General features: G+C 53.6%; 1 protein-coding gene across 3 annotated transcripts; it reads right to left on the reverse strand.

Annotated features, from left to right (window-relative positions):
* Positions 1-482: 482 nt before the first annotated feature.
* BSDC1 (BSD domain containing 1) lies at positions 483-14,998 on the reverse strand. 3 transcript variants are annotated; one of them, XM_030538801.1, is made up of 11 exons: positions 14,973-14,998; positions 13,128-13,188; positions 11,431-11,547; positions 10,255-10,422; positions 9,685-9,739; positions 8,803-8,918; positions 7,670-7,738; positions 7,300-7,381; positions 5,980-6,540; positions 3,803-3,906; positions 483-2,843 (listed from the first exon to the last, which is right to left on the reverse strand). In XM_030538801.1, the coding sequence occupies exons 1-11, from the start codon at positions 14,981-14,983 to the stop codon at positions 2,811-2,813; spliced, it is 1,377 nt and encodes a 458-aa protein (XP_030394661.1). In that variant the 5' UTR covers positions 14,984-14,998; the 3' UTR covers positions 483-2,810. The 3 variants fall into 3 exon arrangements, with proteins under 3 accessions (XP_030394661.1, XP_030394660.1, XP_030394662.1); XM_030538800.1 differs by having other exon boundaries at positions 13,128-13,212; XM_030538802.1 differs by lacking the exon at positions 14,973-14,998 and adding an exon at positions 13,277-13,895.
* Between the last annotated feature and the right edge of the window lie 1,226 nt (positions 14,999-16,224).

Consider the following 16,224-nt stretch of genomic DNA (forward strand, 5'->3'; position numbering starts at 1 on the left):
ACCTCTCGAGGAAAGGGAAAAATAGGAAGAATAATAAGAGGCCAATACGGCTCTCAAAGGAGCTCTTTAAATGACCTGAAAATCAAAAAGGAATCCTACCAAAATTGGCAACATGGACAAAATATTAAGGAGGAGTCCAAAACAATAGCACAAGCATATAGGGACAAATTCAGAACGGCAAAGACACAAAATGAGTAACACCAAGCAAAGGACATAACAGGCAATGAGAAAAGAGGTTCTTTAAATACATTAGGAGCAAGAGAAGGATGACGGAAAGTGTATGTCATCTACTTACAATTAAAAACAAACTTGACAAATTGGAAAATTGTTCTGAATGGACTGTCCAGCCTGCTCCCAAACTAGACTCGTGCCCAAAGCAGGGGCTGCCACTGGGCAGCAAACCACACCCAGACCCATTTCAGAAGGATGGCCACACATGGCCCTGTAGGTGGTGGAAATAAAGACAATCCAATGCAGGCAGCTGATTCTGTAGAATTCCTTTAATTTCTGTTAACTGCAAGTCTGTAAAAGGTTCAGGAGAAAGTTGTCATTACAAAACTAACGGCTGTTAGAATCTCTCTTTTGCCCAGCTATAAAATGCTCCCAGGAGATGCAGTATAATTTAAAATAGAGAATATTGCACAAATAACCAAGAGGTTAATTAACTAATGAAAAAGAGAGAGTTACAAAGAGAAAGGCAAGCTCCACGCTTTCTCCCACCTCCAACCTTGGGACATGAGCTTCCAGCTGGGAACCATACCTTTAAATGAGACTGGAGTATATACAACGGGGTCCTCGCTAGGCGCAGCACGAAGCGCAAACGACATGGTCTCAGACACGTCCAGATAGACACCAGTCTCCTGGCAAAGGGCCCAGCTACACAAGGGTCTAACTACATTGGGGGACCTAGTTACGACAGGGATGTCTCCTGACTTGGCTCCATCTCAGTAGAGAGGGGACCTAGCTGCATTTTTCCTGTGTCCCTGAGATGTACCGTAGCCTAGGAGAGCTAGGCTGTAGCATGGCTGAGACCCTTTGAATCAATTCTACAATGACAAGCTGGAGTCATGCTGTAGGCTGGTCCCTGGACCTGGTGGGCTTTGTGGCACAGACAGGCTCTCAGACAGGTATCTGGATCACACAGCCACTTTCAATGCACCTACATCAGCTGCTGCTGCCACTGGAGAATCTCCCCATGGGAAAATTGACACTCCAAGGCCCCGGAAGGCTAGTGCTGTCTAAAAATATAGGGAAACCCACAGGCCCAGTAAATTGGCCCTTAAAGAAGCAGAATGACCTAAAGAAACTATGGATAAAACCAATACTCTGAAGGCCAGAGACAGGGGGTACACGCTGTCCCTTTAAAATAACTGCGTACTGGTGACATCCACTGGGAAGCAGCATTTTGTGACAGATCAGAAGGACAAAGAAGGGAACTCCCCTCCCACCCCGGACAGAGACCACAGACCGAAAAGGGGTCTGCAGCAGTCAACAGGGGTGCGAGGAGTTGAAGCCTTGCAGGGGGCTCAGCTGAATAGGAGCAGAGATGATCTAGCAATATTTGGAGTGCATGGGGGACAGGCAGGTCCTGCCAAGGAGGTGAAAGGGAGGGGTGGATTTCAGGAGAGGGATTCAAGCAGCGAAGTCAGTAGCTACAGTGACCAGTCCCTGCCACCAGGTACCATCTGTTGTGCAAGATGCTTTTGCCTCCTGCTTTACACAAAACAGCAAAGAGTGGTGGGACCTGCTGGCAAAGGCTGATGTTGAAGTCGTGGCCACCATACCTACATTGGGCTTTTTAAGTGACCAAGCCGAGAGGCTGGTGCACACAGACAGGGGCAGTTCTGCCCTGGGTCTGACCCAGGTCCACTACCTGTCCAGAAAAGACCATTCAGGAGAAAAACTACAAGCATCAGGATGCTGCCTGAGGAATTAAGGACGACAAATAAAAGTGCTCATCGCCCAGCAGAGCAGAGAGGCAGTGCAGATAGAGCGGGGGATGGTGAAGTGACTCCCTTCAGAGGCAGGCTGCTGCTCCCGCAGCTGGGAGTTTGGGTTTACAACTGAAAAGCTGCATCCCAAGAAAACAGAAGGAAGTGCCGGGATTTCTGTAGCAGCTTTTAAGACAACAGGCCAGGCTATGGTTCAGGAAGAGGCAGAGAGACATTTAGTTCCCTCTAGAGAAGCCTGGCTCTAGATCAAAGCCTCCAGCCAATTGCCTTTCCTCACAGTGGCAAGTGTAGCAATACAAAGGGGCTTCCAGTGCTGCATCTCCAGCCTCTCGTCAGTCCCACTTTGGGGGTCTCTCTCAGAGTAAGTCTGGTCTGGGGTAATGAGCAACAGGAACAATTCACACTGAGGAACCTTCTAAACGGCTGTACTGTAGGTTATATTCACACACAAGTAGACAGTCAGCAAACTGACATCCTGCCAATGCAGACCAATCCCGCCAGGTGTTTGAGTGTCCGGTTCGATCCCAGGGCCCCGCTGGCCCCACCTGACCTGCCACCACCCCAGGCCTCAATCTGGCAGCCAGTTTCAACTCTGTTGGTCTCTAGGACCTATGAGAAGATGGACCCCCCTCCCTAGCACCCCTATGCATATGAGTGTAACACCCGCTACTACCTCTTCCAGCATCTGAATGGGTCATGAGTTTGAGCTACCCCTAGGATTTAGCAGGGATGGAACTCTTCCAGCCTGGAACCGAAAACCCCAGCACAGTTACACACGAAAGGAATAGTCGATCTGTGATTTAATTCACATTGGATGGTGGGAATGAGCCTGTGACACACACAGAGGAAGCAATCGCCTTATTCCCAGTCCTCCCATTCTTCATCTTCCAGCTGTAAACAGGAGAGAGACATCTATTAGTCGGTTTAGACAACACACCAGCCATCCGCCTCCAGGCGCTTTTGGTAGCACTGGACACTTAGGGCTTGTCTGCACTACCACTTAAGTCAATGTAATTTATGTTGCCCATGGGTGTGAAAAAGTCACCCCTGGAGCAACACAAGTTACAGCGAACTAAGCGCTGTCTACACCGACGCTAAGTCAGTGGGAGATGCTCTCCTGCCGACATAGCTTCCAGCTCAGCAAGAGGTGGAGTAATTACGCTGATGGGAGAGCGCTGTCCTGTCGGCACAGGACTCTTCACCAGATGCACTGGAGCTGCACCGATGTAGCACAGTAATGTTGACTAGACCTTAGTGGCCAGACAAGGCAACCACGTCCGTGCCAAGCCTGGCAGACACAGAACATACTTTGATTGCTCCAGTTTCACTGTTCTGGGAAACAAGTGTTCTTTTCTCAGTAACTGTCCTAGTAGGGTTTAAGGGTTAATCCCCTCCCTCTCTCTAGCTAGTCCCTGCATGACTTTTGTGGGAAAGAACCCAGATCCACATCTGGCTCCCACAAGGCCATTCTATTGTGCTCAGGGTCCTCACTGTTGGAGCACGAAGAGTTCTGGTTATTCAGCTGCTACTGGCCGCCAAGCCCAGCTTCTCTTTGGGAGGAGAGGCAAGAAACCCCGGGCTCTCTAAAGCACATTGTGCTGCACTGCCGTGCTGTCTGCAGAGAGGATGGGTGTTGTTCTGAAGCCGAGGAATTTCCCCTTAGTTCCTACATGCTGGGATTACTCTCCTCTCAGCTCTGTGACACAGGAAGTTGGCAGCTGACTCCAGGCGGTAGTGCTCATGCACAGGGGCAATGAGAAGCCTCTGAAAACAGTGCAGGGTGGATTCTGTTCTGGGAGGGACCTTCTAACAAGCCAGCACCGCCACGCCCAGCGCACTGTGCTGCTTACCTCTCCAGACACCGCCACCTTCGAGAGCGCCAGCTGCACTTCTTCTTCTGTCATGTCCAAATCAAAGTCTTTCTCCCAGTCCTCACTGATGTCGGTGCTGGAGCCTGAAATCACATGACACTGAGGTTAAGCCCTCTAGAAGAGGAAGGGAAAACGGGAACTCTAAAGGCTTTGGTGGGACCTGATGATGCATTGTGTTTCTCAAATATTTTACATCAGGGTCCCTGGCCCTTTAGAGGGAAGCAGATTTCACCAGCCCAAGATCATCCTACTTGGCTCCTGCCAGCTCACTGCGCCAGCTTTGGGGGCCCAAGATTTGGGGTTAGCAAAAAGACCCCTCCGCTCCTCTGGCCCCACCATTCCTCAGTGAGATGTTAGTAAGGGCAAAGCAGGGTCCCTGAAACAGCTGACCCCAGACACCACTAAACAGACAAGGTCTCCTGGCAGCTGAAGACTTGGCTCATGGCAAAGGGCATCCGCAGGCCCAAAGTAACACAGAATCCAACTCAACCTAGCCACAAGATATCAGCAAGATTGAGGAATGCTAAGGCCATCTACCTCCAGGCTTGACTAACTGCTAACCAGCAGGTACCTGAGGTAAAAGAACATGACCAAGTCTTTGCAAACTCCCAGATGATACCGACAATGCCCAGGGTCTCCAGGTGGAGCCTCTTCAAAGCACATGCATGCCGAGGATGAGCTTCTTCAGTGTTTGCGTACGTGGACTTCTGACTCAGTGAGATGCCAACAAGGAGGTTACAAGGCAGACAAGCAGCCAGATGAACGGGAGGGGGAAGTCTGCCATGCCCTCCTGAGCTCACTACTGGCAGGAGGAGGAGGGTAGAGAGTAGGTCTGGACCGAACCAGACTCAGATTTCCCCTGTGCTCAGAGTCACTTCTGTTTGCTGGGGAGTGAGAGCAAAGCAGACCTCTGCCCAGCCCCATTCCCAAACAAGAGCCAAGCTTTAGTCACAGAGCAAATGCAGCAGGTAAAAGGGGACAAGAGCTACATAGGCATTCGATGTTACCATGACCCAGCTAAAACCCCCTCTCCCCCATGTGCTCTGGGCTGAGAGGGCTGCTCCCAGCTGACCAGAGGCCAGGTTACTGATGAGGATTCTCAGGAAGGAAGAATTTCACACCATCACTAAGTACTTGCCACCATCCTGGCACTCTGTAGCCCCAGGGGTAGCCAGGATGGGAAGAGGGTGCCCCACTGTGTCCTGTTGGGAAACTCGGATTTCTTCTTCTAATTTGACTCCCTTCCCCAGTATAAACCCACATCTAACGTACTAAGCCTCCTTTCTCGGTCCTGCTGCCTGGAGCTCACAGGCATTTCCAGCAGCACCAGTACCTTTAGGGCCAGGCAAACACAGTCAGGGGACATGCAGCTCACTTGAGGGTGGTGTGTGTTCTCCCCTGCCTGTGTCTGGCTTACTGCTGAGACTCTTACCATCACTAACTGTTGACGCCCCAGACCCTGCGCTCTGGTTTTTTAGAAGCCTCAAAGAGATAAGCAGAGTTAGGGCTTTCAGAATGAGATGAACAAACCACAGCTACACCAGGATCCCAGGTCACCCTGACCACAGATTGTCAATAACCTGAGTTGCAAAGTCTGACACCCCCAAGTGGCAAAATTGTGTATTACTGATTCTAAATGAGAAGTGAGGCAATCCAGCCCGTCACCATTCATCACGCTGAAGGGTCAGATCCAGCAAACCCTTCTCCCTCCCAGAGCTCCCTACAGACACTACAAAGCCAGAGAATCCACAGCCGCCCCTCGGTATGCTTTGCACAGTGAGCTGGGAAAGGTTTGTTCAGGACCGACGCAGAAATCACGTACTTGGCTGGTCTAGAACTTGCTCCACTACAGGATCTGCCTGTGGGGGCATCCCTAGATGAGTTTAGCTTGGGGGTTGGATATGTTAGCAACACATGGAACATGAATAATCAAAGGCTCCCAGCATGGGATCATCAGACACCTTTCACCAGTTCAGCACGCTCTCCAGCTCACAGGCCTTTCACCCACGAGTCACAGCTCAAGGCCCACGTAGGCTGAACCCAGGACACAGAGGAATAAAGCGTGTCCATTATCAATCAGGTCCCATACCCCCGAGAGCTTCATTCCCTAGGGGACGGTCCCCGGTGATGGCTCAGTGCTGACAGCAGTTACCCACCTTTCTTCCCATTGTTGGAGGGAGTGGATTTTCCACTGTCGGAGTTCAGCTCAAAGACTCGTAAATCTGTCAGCCCATCCTCTTTCAGAGTCTTTATCTGGCCCGTTGGCTTGCTCTCTGTCTGCTCCTTGAGCCCCGCAGGGCCCAGTTGCTCTGAAGACACTGCCAGCTCTTGAGTGGCTGTAGGACGATGTGCAGATTCTGCTGGTTTTGGCTGGGAGCCCTGCTCTTCAGAAGTAGCTTCCAGTAACCTTTGGGAGAGGTCCCTGGTCCCAGACAGCTGTGCTCCAGTCTGTAACTGTGCATCAGGCACAGAGGCAGGGTTTGCAATCTGAGTCACAAGGGAGACACTCTCGCTGCTCTCAGACGGGGTCACCTGGGCTGGGACTGGGACTGCAGCAAGACCAAACCAGCTTTCCTCTGCTGGCTCCTTTATGCTGGGGATGGGACTTTCCTCCAGGGTTGGGGGAGCAGCTGCTGCTGGGACAGATGTTGTTTGCTTTCCCACTTCTGGAGATTTCAAATTCACACAAGGTAGGGGCGACATCCCCAAAAATTCCTCTGTGGGGGGGAGAGTGGAAAAGGATTTCAGCACCTCTGTATGAAGCACAAACAGGCAGAGAACTGCTGCTGAAAGGAGCACCTCCCTCCCCAACCACGGGCATCAGAGCCTCCAGCCACTGCTGGGAGCAGCACCAGCACCACAGCCTAGCAAGTCGGCTTGTTCCCCCCCTGCCAACTCTGGGGATAGGCCCCGCTAAGCCTCCCTGCCAGATATTTCCTGCCAGTGTGTGTTCTGGTACAGGCAAAACTCCAGAGCAGCAGGCCCAGCTTGGAGCTAAAGCACACAGGAGATAGTCCTCAATGCCCAGCTCCGTCCCAAAACTTTCGCTGTGACCCTGGGCATGTCACTTCATCTCTCTATGCTTCCCTAGCTGTAACGTGGGGATGATCCCACAGGGGAGCTGAGAGGATCAAACCAGTCAGGTTTGGGAAGCATTCTGAAACTACTGCGACAGGAGCCACACCTATCAAGTACGCAGCCCCAGCGTTTTAACCAGCCTTCCCTCCAACTCTTCAGAGCAGGTCTAGACAGCACAGTGGTGCCAGGGCTCCCACTGGCATTAGCATGGCGCAGCTGATAGTGGCAGTGGGTTATTCTGGGCCACAAAGCCGAATACAGACACAGTCCATGGGGGTGTGTTTCAGCTGGACTGGGAAGTTGATTTCATGACAATTAGCAGGAACCATTCTACAGCACCCTTTCTCCTTCCCAAACCCACCATGGGGGTCTCTCAGCTTCCCGGACATCTGACTTACCCTCTTCCTCTTCCCAACCTGGCTCCTCGCGATGCACGCTCTGCTCCGCCCTCTGCTTCAGAGCTTCCCTCCGAACCTCGTCCTGCAGGGAATTCACAGCTGCAGTCAGGAGCAGCGCCCACACCATCTCCTCCCAGATCCCAGCCCTGGTGTGCAGAGCTCCAACCCCTGCAAGTTCCCTACACCATTGTCACTAATGGCAGGGACTTGGGGAAGGGAGCCCAGTTCTCTGCTGCTGTTCAGGGGATAGCAACTCTCCCTCTGACCAGAGATGCACATTGAGTAACAGCCCCTTCGCACAGCTCCTCACCACACTTCACCCTCCACTTTAGCTTCCTTGCAGGGGAGACATTCCTCGCCCTGAACCCACCTGCTCCAGGTGATGGACTTTATAGAAGTAGCGCTGCCAGAATTCAGAATGAGAAACAGCCACTGGGACCTGGGACCATTGGAAGGAAAGAAGAGAGGGAAGGATTCAGTGAGGAGGGCCTGGGGATGCTGCAGTCTCTGATCTCACTCCCCTTGGGGTTTCTATGCCTTCTTGGCAAGGCCTGACACTGCAAACCCTTTATCCTTCTGGCAGAGAACAACTCCAGGGGCTCCCACTGGAACCCACTGACTGATGAAGCAGCCACTGTAAAACGGTCGCTAGTGAGCAGCCCTTCCACCTATGATAGGACACCTGCACCGCCTCAACGCTCCCAGCCCTGCAGACCTAGGGAGAGAATAGCAGGGAAACCCAGATCTCCCACACTAGGCCACTTCTCCCACCCATAGGTCCTTGATTGGTGTATCCCATCCCATCTCCCTGAATAAGACAATACTCAAAATCTCTTCTTAGATCACCAGGCACCACTCTGAGTCTCTTCAGGCAAAGGCTGCCAATCCAACAATATCAGCAAATGCTCGCTCTCTCTGGGCTGACCATCACTCCATTCAGAGGTGGGGCAGCTTAACCAGTTGTACAGGGAATAGAACCCAGGCATCCAGACTCGCAATTGCCTGCTCTAACCACCAGACAACACTGATTTTCCTCTGCTCATTCAACTGCCCTATGACTTTGCCACTGTGCCCATAGTCCCCCAGCTTCAACCACTCCTGGGTGAGACTATGCCCTACATAAGCAACCTGCGTTTTCAGAATGCAGATGACTTGTTGTCAAACATCTGCTGGAGACTCATTACCCAAAATTCACCAAGATGCTTAGGACAGACAGACAGACAGAGGCCAGACAGCTCCAGAGCAGCACATGACAACTGGCTCTGGACCTGCGATGCTGCAGTCCACAGGCAGAGAAGAGCCCAATGAGTTACTTGGCAGCAAAGATGCACAGGCTGCCCTGCTTGGCTAAAGCACGTTGCCATCCCTCTCCATCCCAGGACCTGGAGCCCAAAAAGTTCAGTTTTCTACTCATATCTCCCCTGCCTCCCAAATGCTGGAGACTTCAGGACGGTCTGAGCCTGCCCAACCATGAGAGAGTGCAGGAGCCAGGCAGCGCCTCACCATCTTGGTGTAGAGAGCCCGGATGGAGGGGCTGGTCACCAGCAGCTCCGAGATCTCCCCTTTCTTCTCCTCTAGGTGAAACTGTGAGAGCCAGGACTCAAAGAGCTCAGTGGGGCCTGCACGGGGGAAGCAGAGAGAGGTCAGACAGGGACAGAAAAACAGGGAGTGGAGGGGAAGCATGGCGTCTGGTGCAATCAGATGCCACGGGAGTGAAGGAGCCAGGCTAAGACAGCAAGGGGTATCACAGAGGCAACAACCTGAGTCCCAAGGAAGGGAGCAGGAAGCACACCTCCCTGGCTAAGGAGCCCAAGGTGCTTACTCCTGCAGAAACACAGATGGGATCCACAGCCAGCCCCTGCCCACAAGAGGCAGGTCACAGTGAGGAAGCAGGTGAATAAGGAAAGCTAGAAGTGCCCTTGACAATATCCCTTTAAAACTGCACATCAGGTAGGTGGGGGGTGGGTTGCATCCATGCCCACCCACCCCCCACCTCATCTCAGACACACCACTTGCTCTGCCTTGCCTTTCCCATGTCTCTCTCTACTGGAACCGAGGCTCAGCATTCACTCTTTGGCAAACTGCCAAGGCAAATTGCTGGATTCCCAGCACCAAAATCCCAGAACAGGTTAATCAGGCAGCAGCTCTGCAGGTTCCCACACAGCACCGGGCACAGAGCTTCCGCCACACCTGGGCAGGGTCAACTCATCGGCTGCACAGTTAACTCAGTTGCTGTGGCCTCTTTGCCAGTAGGCAGCCCATGAAGCCAGTTGTGGTGGCGGTCACGGGGGCACTTGTCTACAGGGACTCCAACCCTGAGACCCGCCAAACACCACACACACTAACACCTCAATGTCTCCCCCTCCAGCCCAGCCCTCGTCCTACCATCCGGTTCGTTGCAGTAGGTTGCTGGGTCCGACTGCAGGGTGTAGAGACGAGCCTGCAAGAGAGCACACATACAGGAAGGGACAGCGGCTGAGCTCAGTGGAGGCTGTCACACACATCTCTGGTGGGAGCTGAGGCGTTTCCCACCCAGCGGGCAGTGAGGGGCATTCGGCACCTAAGTTCCCTCTAAACTGCGCGGCCACACAGCAGCCTATTAATCGCCACACAGGCGCTCACGGGGGCAGCAGGGAGAGGCGCCTCTCCCACAGCCCCGACCTGCCACAGCCAGGGGAGATGCGCCTCTCCCATGGCCCCAGCCCAGCTCCAGCCCAGACCTGCCGCGGCCAGGGGAGAAGTGCCCCTCCCTGGCCCCAGCCCAGTCCCAGCCCTGTCCTCTGCCCCAGCCCGGAGCCAGCCTCTGTACTCTGAACCCCTGGACCCCACCCCCGCCACATGAATTTTGTTATACGCACCAATGTGTCACACATCATCTCCATATTGGTGCACATAGCAAAATTCATTCCGCTCATGCATGGGAAAAATTAAGAGGGAACACTGCTCGGCACATACCTTGGTGCTGTCGTACGGTTCTGTAGTACCAGAGGGTGTTGCCATCAGCGTTATGACATCGCAGTCGATGGTCTTATCTGGGGAAGGAGCGAATGTGTCTGAGATGACACCCAGGAAGTCTGCGAGTCCTTTCTTCACCTTTTCAGTTGTGCCCGAGGAGCCTTCCGTCTTTGCAAAGAGAAAGACAAGGGAATGATCTAAACAGTGGTGCCTGAACCAGAGAGAGAGTCCCATGTGGTGTTTTCCAGTGTCAGTATCCCTTTAAAGAGAGACAATTCTCCTTTCCTTAAAGGGTGGTAGTGAGGGATTGTGCAGTCCAGGCTGGCCTGAGATGAAGAGGTGGTGGTGGGTGGTTAGGCGGGGCGATGGCAGCAGACAGGCAGGGAACAATTCTTGGCTGTTGGGTAGGTAGGAGTGGCTGGGTTGGGGAGAGGATAGGGAGCTGTGCTGCCATAGTAACAGCTGTACAGGGCAAAAGTCTCCTTTAGGTATAGGAAAGGGGAACCCATCTCCAGGCTTATCCCAACACCTAGGCAGAACATTCTGTGCCTTCCCTGGTGGCACATGGGGGTAGAGGAGGAAGCTGATTCCAAGCCTCACAACAGCAAAGAGAATGGGGAACCAAAGAGGGCAGGGGATAAATTAGTTCCATCCAGTTTCCAAGCAGGGAATTCAGATTCAACTAGATATCCCACCTTCCTCCCACCCCAAATCACACAGTCCCACTCTCAGCTAAGAGCTTCCCCAGCCCCAAGCAAGTGGAAATTAGCTGCAGGATTCCCCTTGCAGCATCTGCCACTGCTTTGCAGAAACCTGGCCTGTGGCTCCAAAAGGATCCCCGCCCTCAGAGTCACAAATGGAAAACAAGAAACTGGCCCTTCTGTGAGCCACAGCAGGCCCCTGTCCCGTCCCATCTTGACAACTGTGAATGAGGCACTGACATCAAACAGTCCTGGCAGCCATAACAAGGGAATCACTTAGGGTCATCACAGACACTTTGCACTGGGGAAGAGAGTTCAAATTTAAAGTCCAAGAGCGATGTGAATTCAGGTCATGCTATAAAGACACTTCCTGAAAGGATTCGTCTGTGTGCTGCCAGAATCCCGTTTGACAGCTAGCTCCACTCTCTCTAATGAGAGCAGGAGACAGAATCCTGGCTTGCCTGCTATTACTTACAACCAGTTTCTCCTTGACCACGCTGGCGGTGGCAGCAATAGTGCATGCTGTATCATGCTGCACCACCTGGGTGAACTCAGTCAGGTCCCGCTTCATGAACTCCAATGCTTCCGTGGACTACAAGACAGAGGGACATAAAGTATATCAACCTCGGATTCTCACACAAGTCCATCTTCACCCTAGGAATATCTGAGGTATCACAAACCCTGGAGCAACAGAGGCCTCTAACCTGAGGGACTATTCTGTATATGGAGATGACAGGGCTCGCGCAGGTGAGGCTCTACCAACACCATAGAAATAGTCATGTTTACAACACAGCCAGGAAACACAACTATGCCCAAACCACGTTACAATATGTTCCCTCCTTGACAGTGCGGATAGAAAAATGATGTTTTAACCCTGGCAGACAATTAGGCTAAAACCTGACTCCTTACTGGTCATGGACACGCCAGCGCACACTCTAACAGCAATGCTGTAATCATGTTTCCAGACTATTTAGAGGTGCTGGATGCCATAGTGCCGACAGGGCCTTAATAAAAGCTGTCACTAGTGCACAGATCTACAGGGATAACTTTAGACGTAGCAAAGCAATTGGATTATTTTTTATCCACACTTTCTCGGCTCCTTCATTATTGTTCCAATAGCCTTTGAATGAAAGCTACAAATATCTGGATGAGTCACATTGCCTAGTTTCAATCTTAGTGCAGCTGAACTTCTCAGTCTCATGCCTCTGTGAATTGCAGCGGGGGGGTGGGGGGAGTATGCTCTGGGCATTCTTCTTCCTACTGCCTGCAGTACAAGAGGCCTTTCCAAAGTGCAGCTCTATAATGACAATCCAGTTCAAGCTTGCAAGTGGCTTTTCACAGCTCACATCTGAGGACATGGTTTCTGTCTGAATAAGACTAAGTTAAGACTTTCCAGTAAACAGATTTCCCCAAGAGTAGATGGTAACATAGAAGTAATGAACTGAATCATTATTAGAGCAATAACACTTTACATTTACACAGGACTCTCCATGCCAAAGGATCCCAAAGCCTCTCATAACATAAAGCTCTGGGGGGAACTGCAGCAACTGACTAGTACAGGGCATCTCACACAACATTGTTATGAAGGGAAATTTTGGCTGAGGCCTCTGTCCAACAGCTCCTTTTAGGTTAAGTGCCACTAGATAATTCATATCTTTGCAGAGCAGCCATGCTTTCTGCTAGCAGGGGCTCAACCAACATTTCACAGCTTACTTTAAACTAATCATAAGTGCTGGAATAAAGTTCTGCACTGCAACACTGCTGCCTTACCCCAGAGCTGCACAGTTGCTTCAAAAGTGCATTTTTAGAAGACAACAGAGAGCATGTAGGCAGATTGAAGATAATACCCACATCATGGCTAATGCCCAGTTTATGTTAAACACCAGGCTACAATCCACTGGGAGAAAAGGGCATACACAGAATGACTCAGCCCCATAGATTACTTTAAAAAACAATGTAGAAATCAGGAAGAATTTCCAAAGGGAAGAGGATTACACAGCAAAACAGAAAACACCCTAAGAGAGGCTCCTTACTGGGCCTGGTCTGCTCAGATTACAGAAGAACCCACAAGAAGAGTGAGAAATCCAAGTAAATGATTGTGTTTTTTCTGTGGGAAGATGCAAGATTTCCTTAAGCAATAGCTTGTCCTCTTCCATACAAGCAACCTCCTACCTTCTCTTTGACAGTCTGGTAGCTTTGCTGCAACCAGCTTCTCCACCAGCCTCCATCTTCCCTGTTACAGGATAAACATATGAAGCTGAAATTGTGAATTTCACATTATAAACTCACACCAAGGAGTCCATTAAAACATACATACATACCCCACCACGTGAACGAGCTACAGCCACCGCTTCTCTGTATTCAAACCCTTTGGGCCTTCAGAGAACCTATCCCTCCCACCCAGCAACTCTTCTTTCAAAGGTTTAAGCTCCAAAAGGGTTGCAATTAAATGCAAACCACCCTGCAGCATTTCCAGCCCACACATTGCACCCCTGGGCTGTGGCACGAGATCCACAGTATGAAACAAGCCATCTCCATTGACTTGCAGAGTAAACCCAACCCCAAAAGGAAGCAGGGAAATTAGGGGGTCAGCCCCCCTTAGTTTAATCATCGCAGGGAGATCCAGAACAGTGAGGCTTGGTTGGTTTTTAAACTATGGGATTTTAACCAGACCATGTTTCTAAACTTCTCCTGTTCCCAACCCAGAGAAACAACCCCCATCACAAGACACACTCTCCATTTTCCCCATGGTTTCTGCTACACCATAACACTCTTTCCCCTATACAGCCAAATTCCCTGCTACCTTTAACCCACCCCTCCAACCCCATCCAGCCAGTTCCCTTCCCACCCCCACTGTCCTCCATACAGTCTCCTTCCTACCCCATCTTCCTACCCTCTGCCCCCAACCCCCCCACCCAGCCCCCTTCTACCTTCTGCACCCTCCCAACCCAGATCCATTCCCACCACTATTCCCTCTAGCCCCGAATCCCATCCATCCCCACCCTGCCAGCCCCCTTCCCATCTCCTGTCCCCCATCCAGCCACCTTCCACACTACACTCTGCCCCCCTACCCCACCAGCCAGCTCCCTTCCCACCCCCTGTGCCCCCAGCCCCCTTTCCACCCCACCCTCTGCCCAATCCCATCCCACCACACCCCTTCCCACAGCCTGTGTCCCCCCACCCAGCCACCTTCCCACACTACACTCTGCCCCCCCACCCAGCCAGCTCCCTTCCCACCCCCTCTGCTTTCCCACCCCCTCTACCCCCCAACCCCGCCCAGCCAGCTCCTTTCCCACCCCCTCTGCCCCCAACCCCCTTTCCACCCCCTCTGCCCCCAACCCCGCCCAGCCAGCTCCTTTCCCACCCCCTGTGCCCCCCAACCCCCTTTCCACCCCCTCTGCCCCCCAACCCCGCCCAGCCAGCTCCTTTCCCACCCCCTCTGCCCCCCAATCCCCTTTCCACCCCCTCTGCCCCCCAACCCCGCCCAGCCAGTTCCTTTCCCACCCCCTCTGCCCCCCAAACCCCTTTCCACCCCCTCTGCCCCCCAACCCCGCCCAGCCAGCTCCTTTCCCACCCCCTCTGCCCCCCAATCCCCTTTCCACCCCCTCTGCCCCCAACCCCGCCCAGCCAGCTCCTTTCCCACCCCCTCTGCCCCCCAATCCCCTTTCCACCCCCTCTGCCCCCCAACCCCGCCCAGCCAGCTCCTTTCCCACCCCCTCTGCCCCCAACCCCCTTTCCACCCCCTCTGCCCCCCAACCCCGCCCAGCCAGCTCCTTTCCCACCCCCTCTGCCCCCAACCCCCTTTCCACCCCCTCTGCCCCCCAACCCCGCCCAGCCAGCTCCTTTCCGACCCCCCCGCCTCCCAATCTCACACACCCAGACTCCTTCCCACCCCCCTCTACTCCCTTCCCCGTACAGACCAATCCCGTCCCACCCCAACCCCCCCGCACTAGGGCGCCCCCCTCACAGCCCTTCCCCCCCCGCCAAGGCACCGCCCCCGCTCTGCGCTACTCTCACCCTTCCGCCATCTTGGACGCCTGACGTCACCAATATTTACTGACCTTTGACGCCAGAAGCCCCGCCTCCTGGGCGGGCTCTTTTAAGCCACCGCCCAGTGGGGGCAGGCGATGGGCGTCGCAACGCAGAAGTGACGTCACTTCCTTTTTCACGCGGGGCTCGGCCCGGAACGGGGACGGTGGCTGCTGAGGGTCGCGAGAGCTCGAGCGCTCAATATTAGCCCCTCCCACCCCGGGAGCTAGAGCCTGGGGCCCTGCGACCCCCGCCCGGCCGCCCCAGGGAGGTGGGGCCTCCGGTCCCCAGCGCCCCCCTGTGGCCAGGGCCGCCCGGTGCCGCAGCGGGGGGCAGGGGGCGTCTCCCCCCCCCCCGCCGGCCCTGAGCACCCAGCCCCACTCCGGGCGCTGCCCCGGGGTCCTCCCTCCCCCCCGCCGCTGGGGCCCCCGGACAGCGCTGCGGGGAGCCCCTGGCGGGGAGCCCCTGGCGGGGAGCCCCTGGCGCGGGACCCCGCGCGGATCCGCTTTGGGGCGTTGCCTGGTTTGTTCCCCTCACAGGCACCCCCGGGCTGTGCCTTGGCCGGGCTGCGGTTTCTCAAGCCGTTCCCTTGGGTAATCCCGGCTCTTGGGAAAACAGCCCGGTCCGTGTCTCCCCCTCTCGGGGCTGACTCCTGTTTCTTCCAACGCAAGGTCCCTGCGTTTGCCTCTTAACAGTGTCAACCTGTCACCCCTACATCTGGGTGTAAAGAGAGGGCCCAGGTAGTCCTACAATCTGCTTCCGAAGAGCTCGGCGTAAGCTGGTTAGCGTCTCTCTCTCACCAACAGAAACTGGCCCAGTAAAAGATATTATCTCACCCACCTTATCTCTCTAGTTTGCTTAACAGTAATACAACTTTATACTGGCCATAATTACTGGAAGAGTGAAGCTGATGTGTCACAGCATCATCTAGGACTCCGGCAGTGTGAGATTTCTTTCAGCAGCATCCTCTGTGCCGGGTAGCTAGGGCCTCAGCTGAGTGCGCGTCCTCTGAGCAGAGTTATGATCCCAGCTACGGGTGCTTCCTTACAGCAGCAAGCTGCCAAAATCCAGAAGGAATCCAGCAACATGTGCCTCCCCACAGGAACTCGCTTGCCGGAGGTCGTTAGGATGGTGGTGATGATGTTTGTGCTGTTTCCACTGTACAGCTTTCTACTCTCTCTCTTTGCTGCAGGCAAACCTCATGTTCCATCTTCCCTCAGGGGGGTGACTTCAATAGCAG

The sequence above is a fragment of the Gopherus evgoodei genome, chromosome 20 (assembly GCF_007399415.2).
Source record: "Gopherus evgoodei ecotype Sinaloan lineage chromosome 20, rGopEvg1_v1.p, whole genome shotgun sequence".
Classification (NCBI taxonomy): Eukaryota; Metazoa; Chordata; order Testudines; family Testudinidae; genus Gopherus; species Gopherus evgoodei.

Coding starts and splice junctions, on each gene's coding strand:
- BSDC1 (XM_030538800.1), bottom strand. Junction 10,423..11,430: donor TGGTCAAGGAGAAACTGGTT/GTAAGTAATAGC, acceptor CTCTTTGCAAAG/ACGGAAGGCTCCTCGGGCAC. Junction 8,919..9,684: donor CTACTGCAACGAACCGGATG/GTAGGACGAGGG, acceptor TCCCCCGTGCAG/GCCCCACTGAGCTCTTTGAG.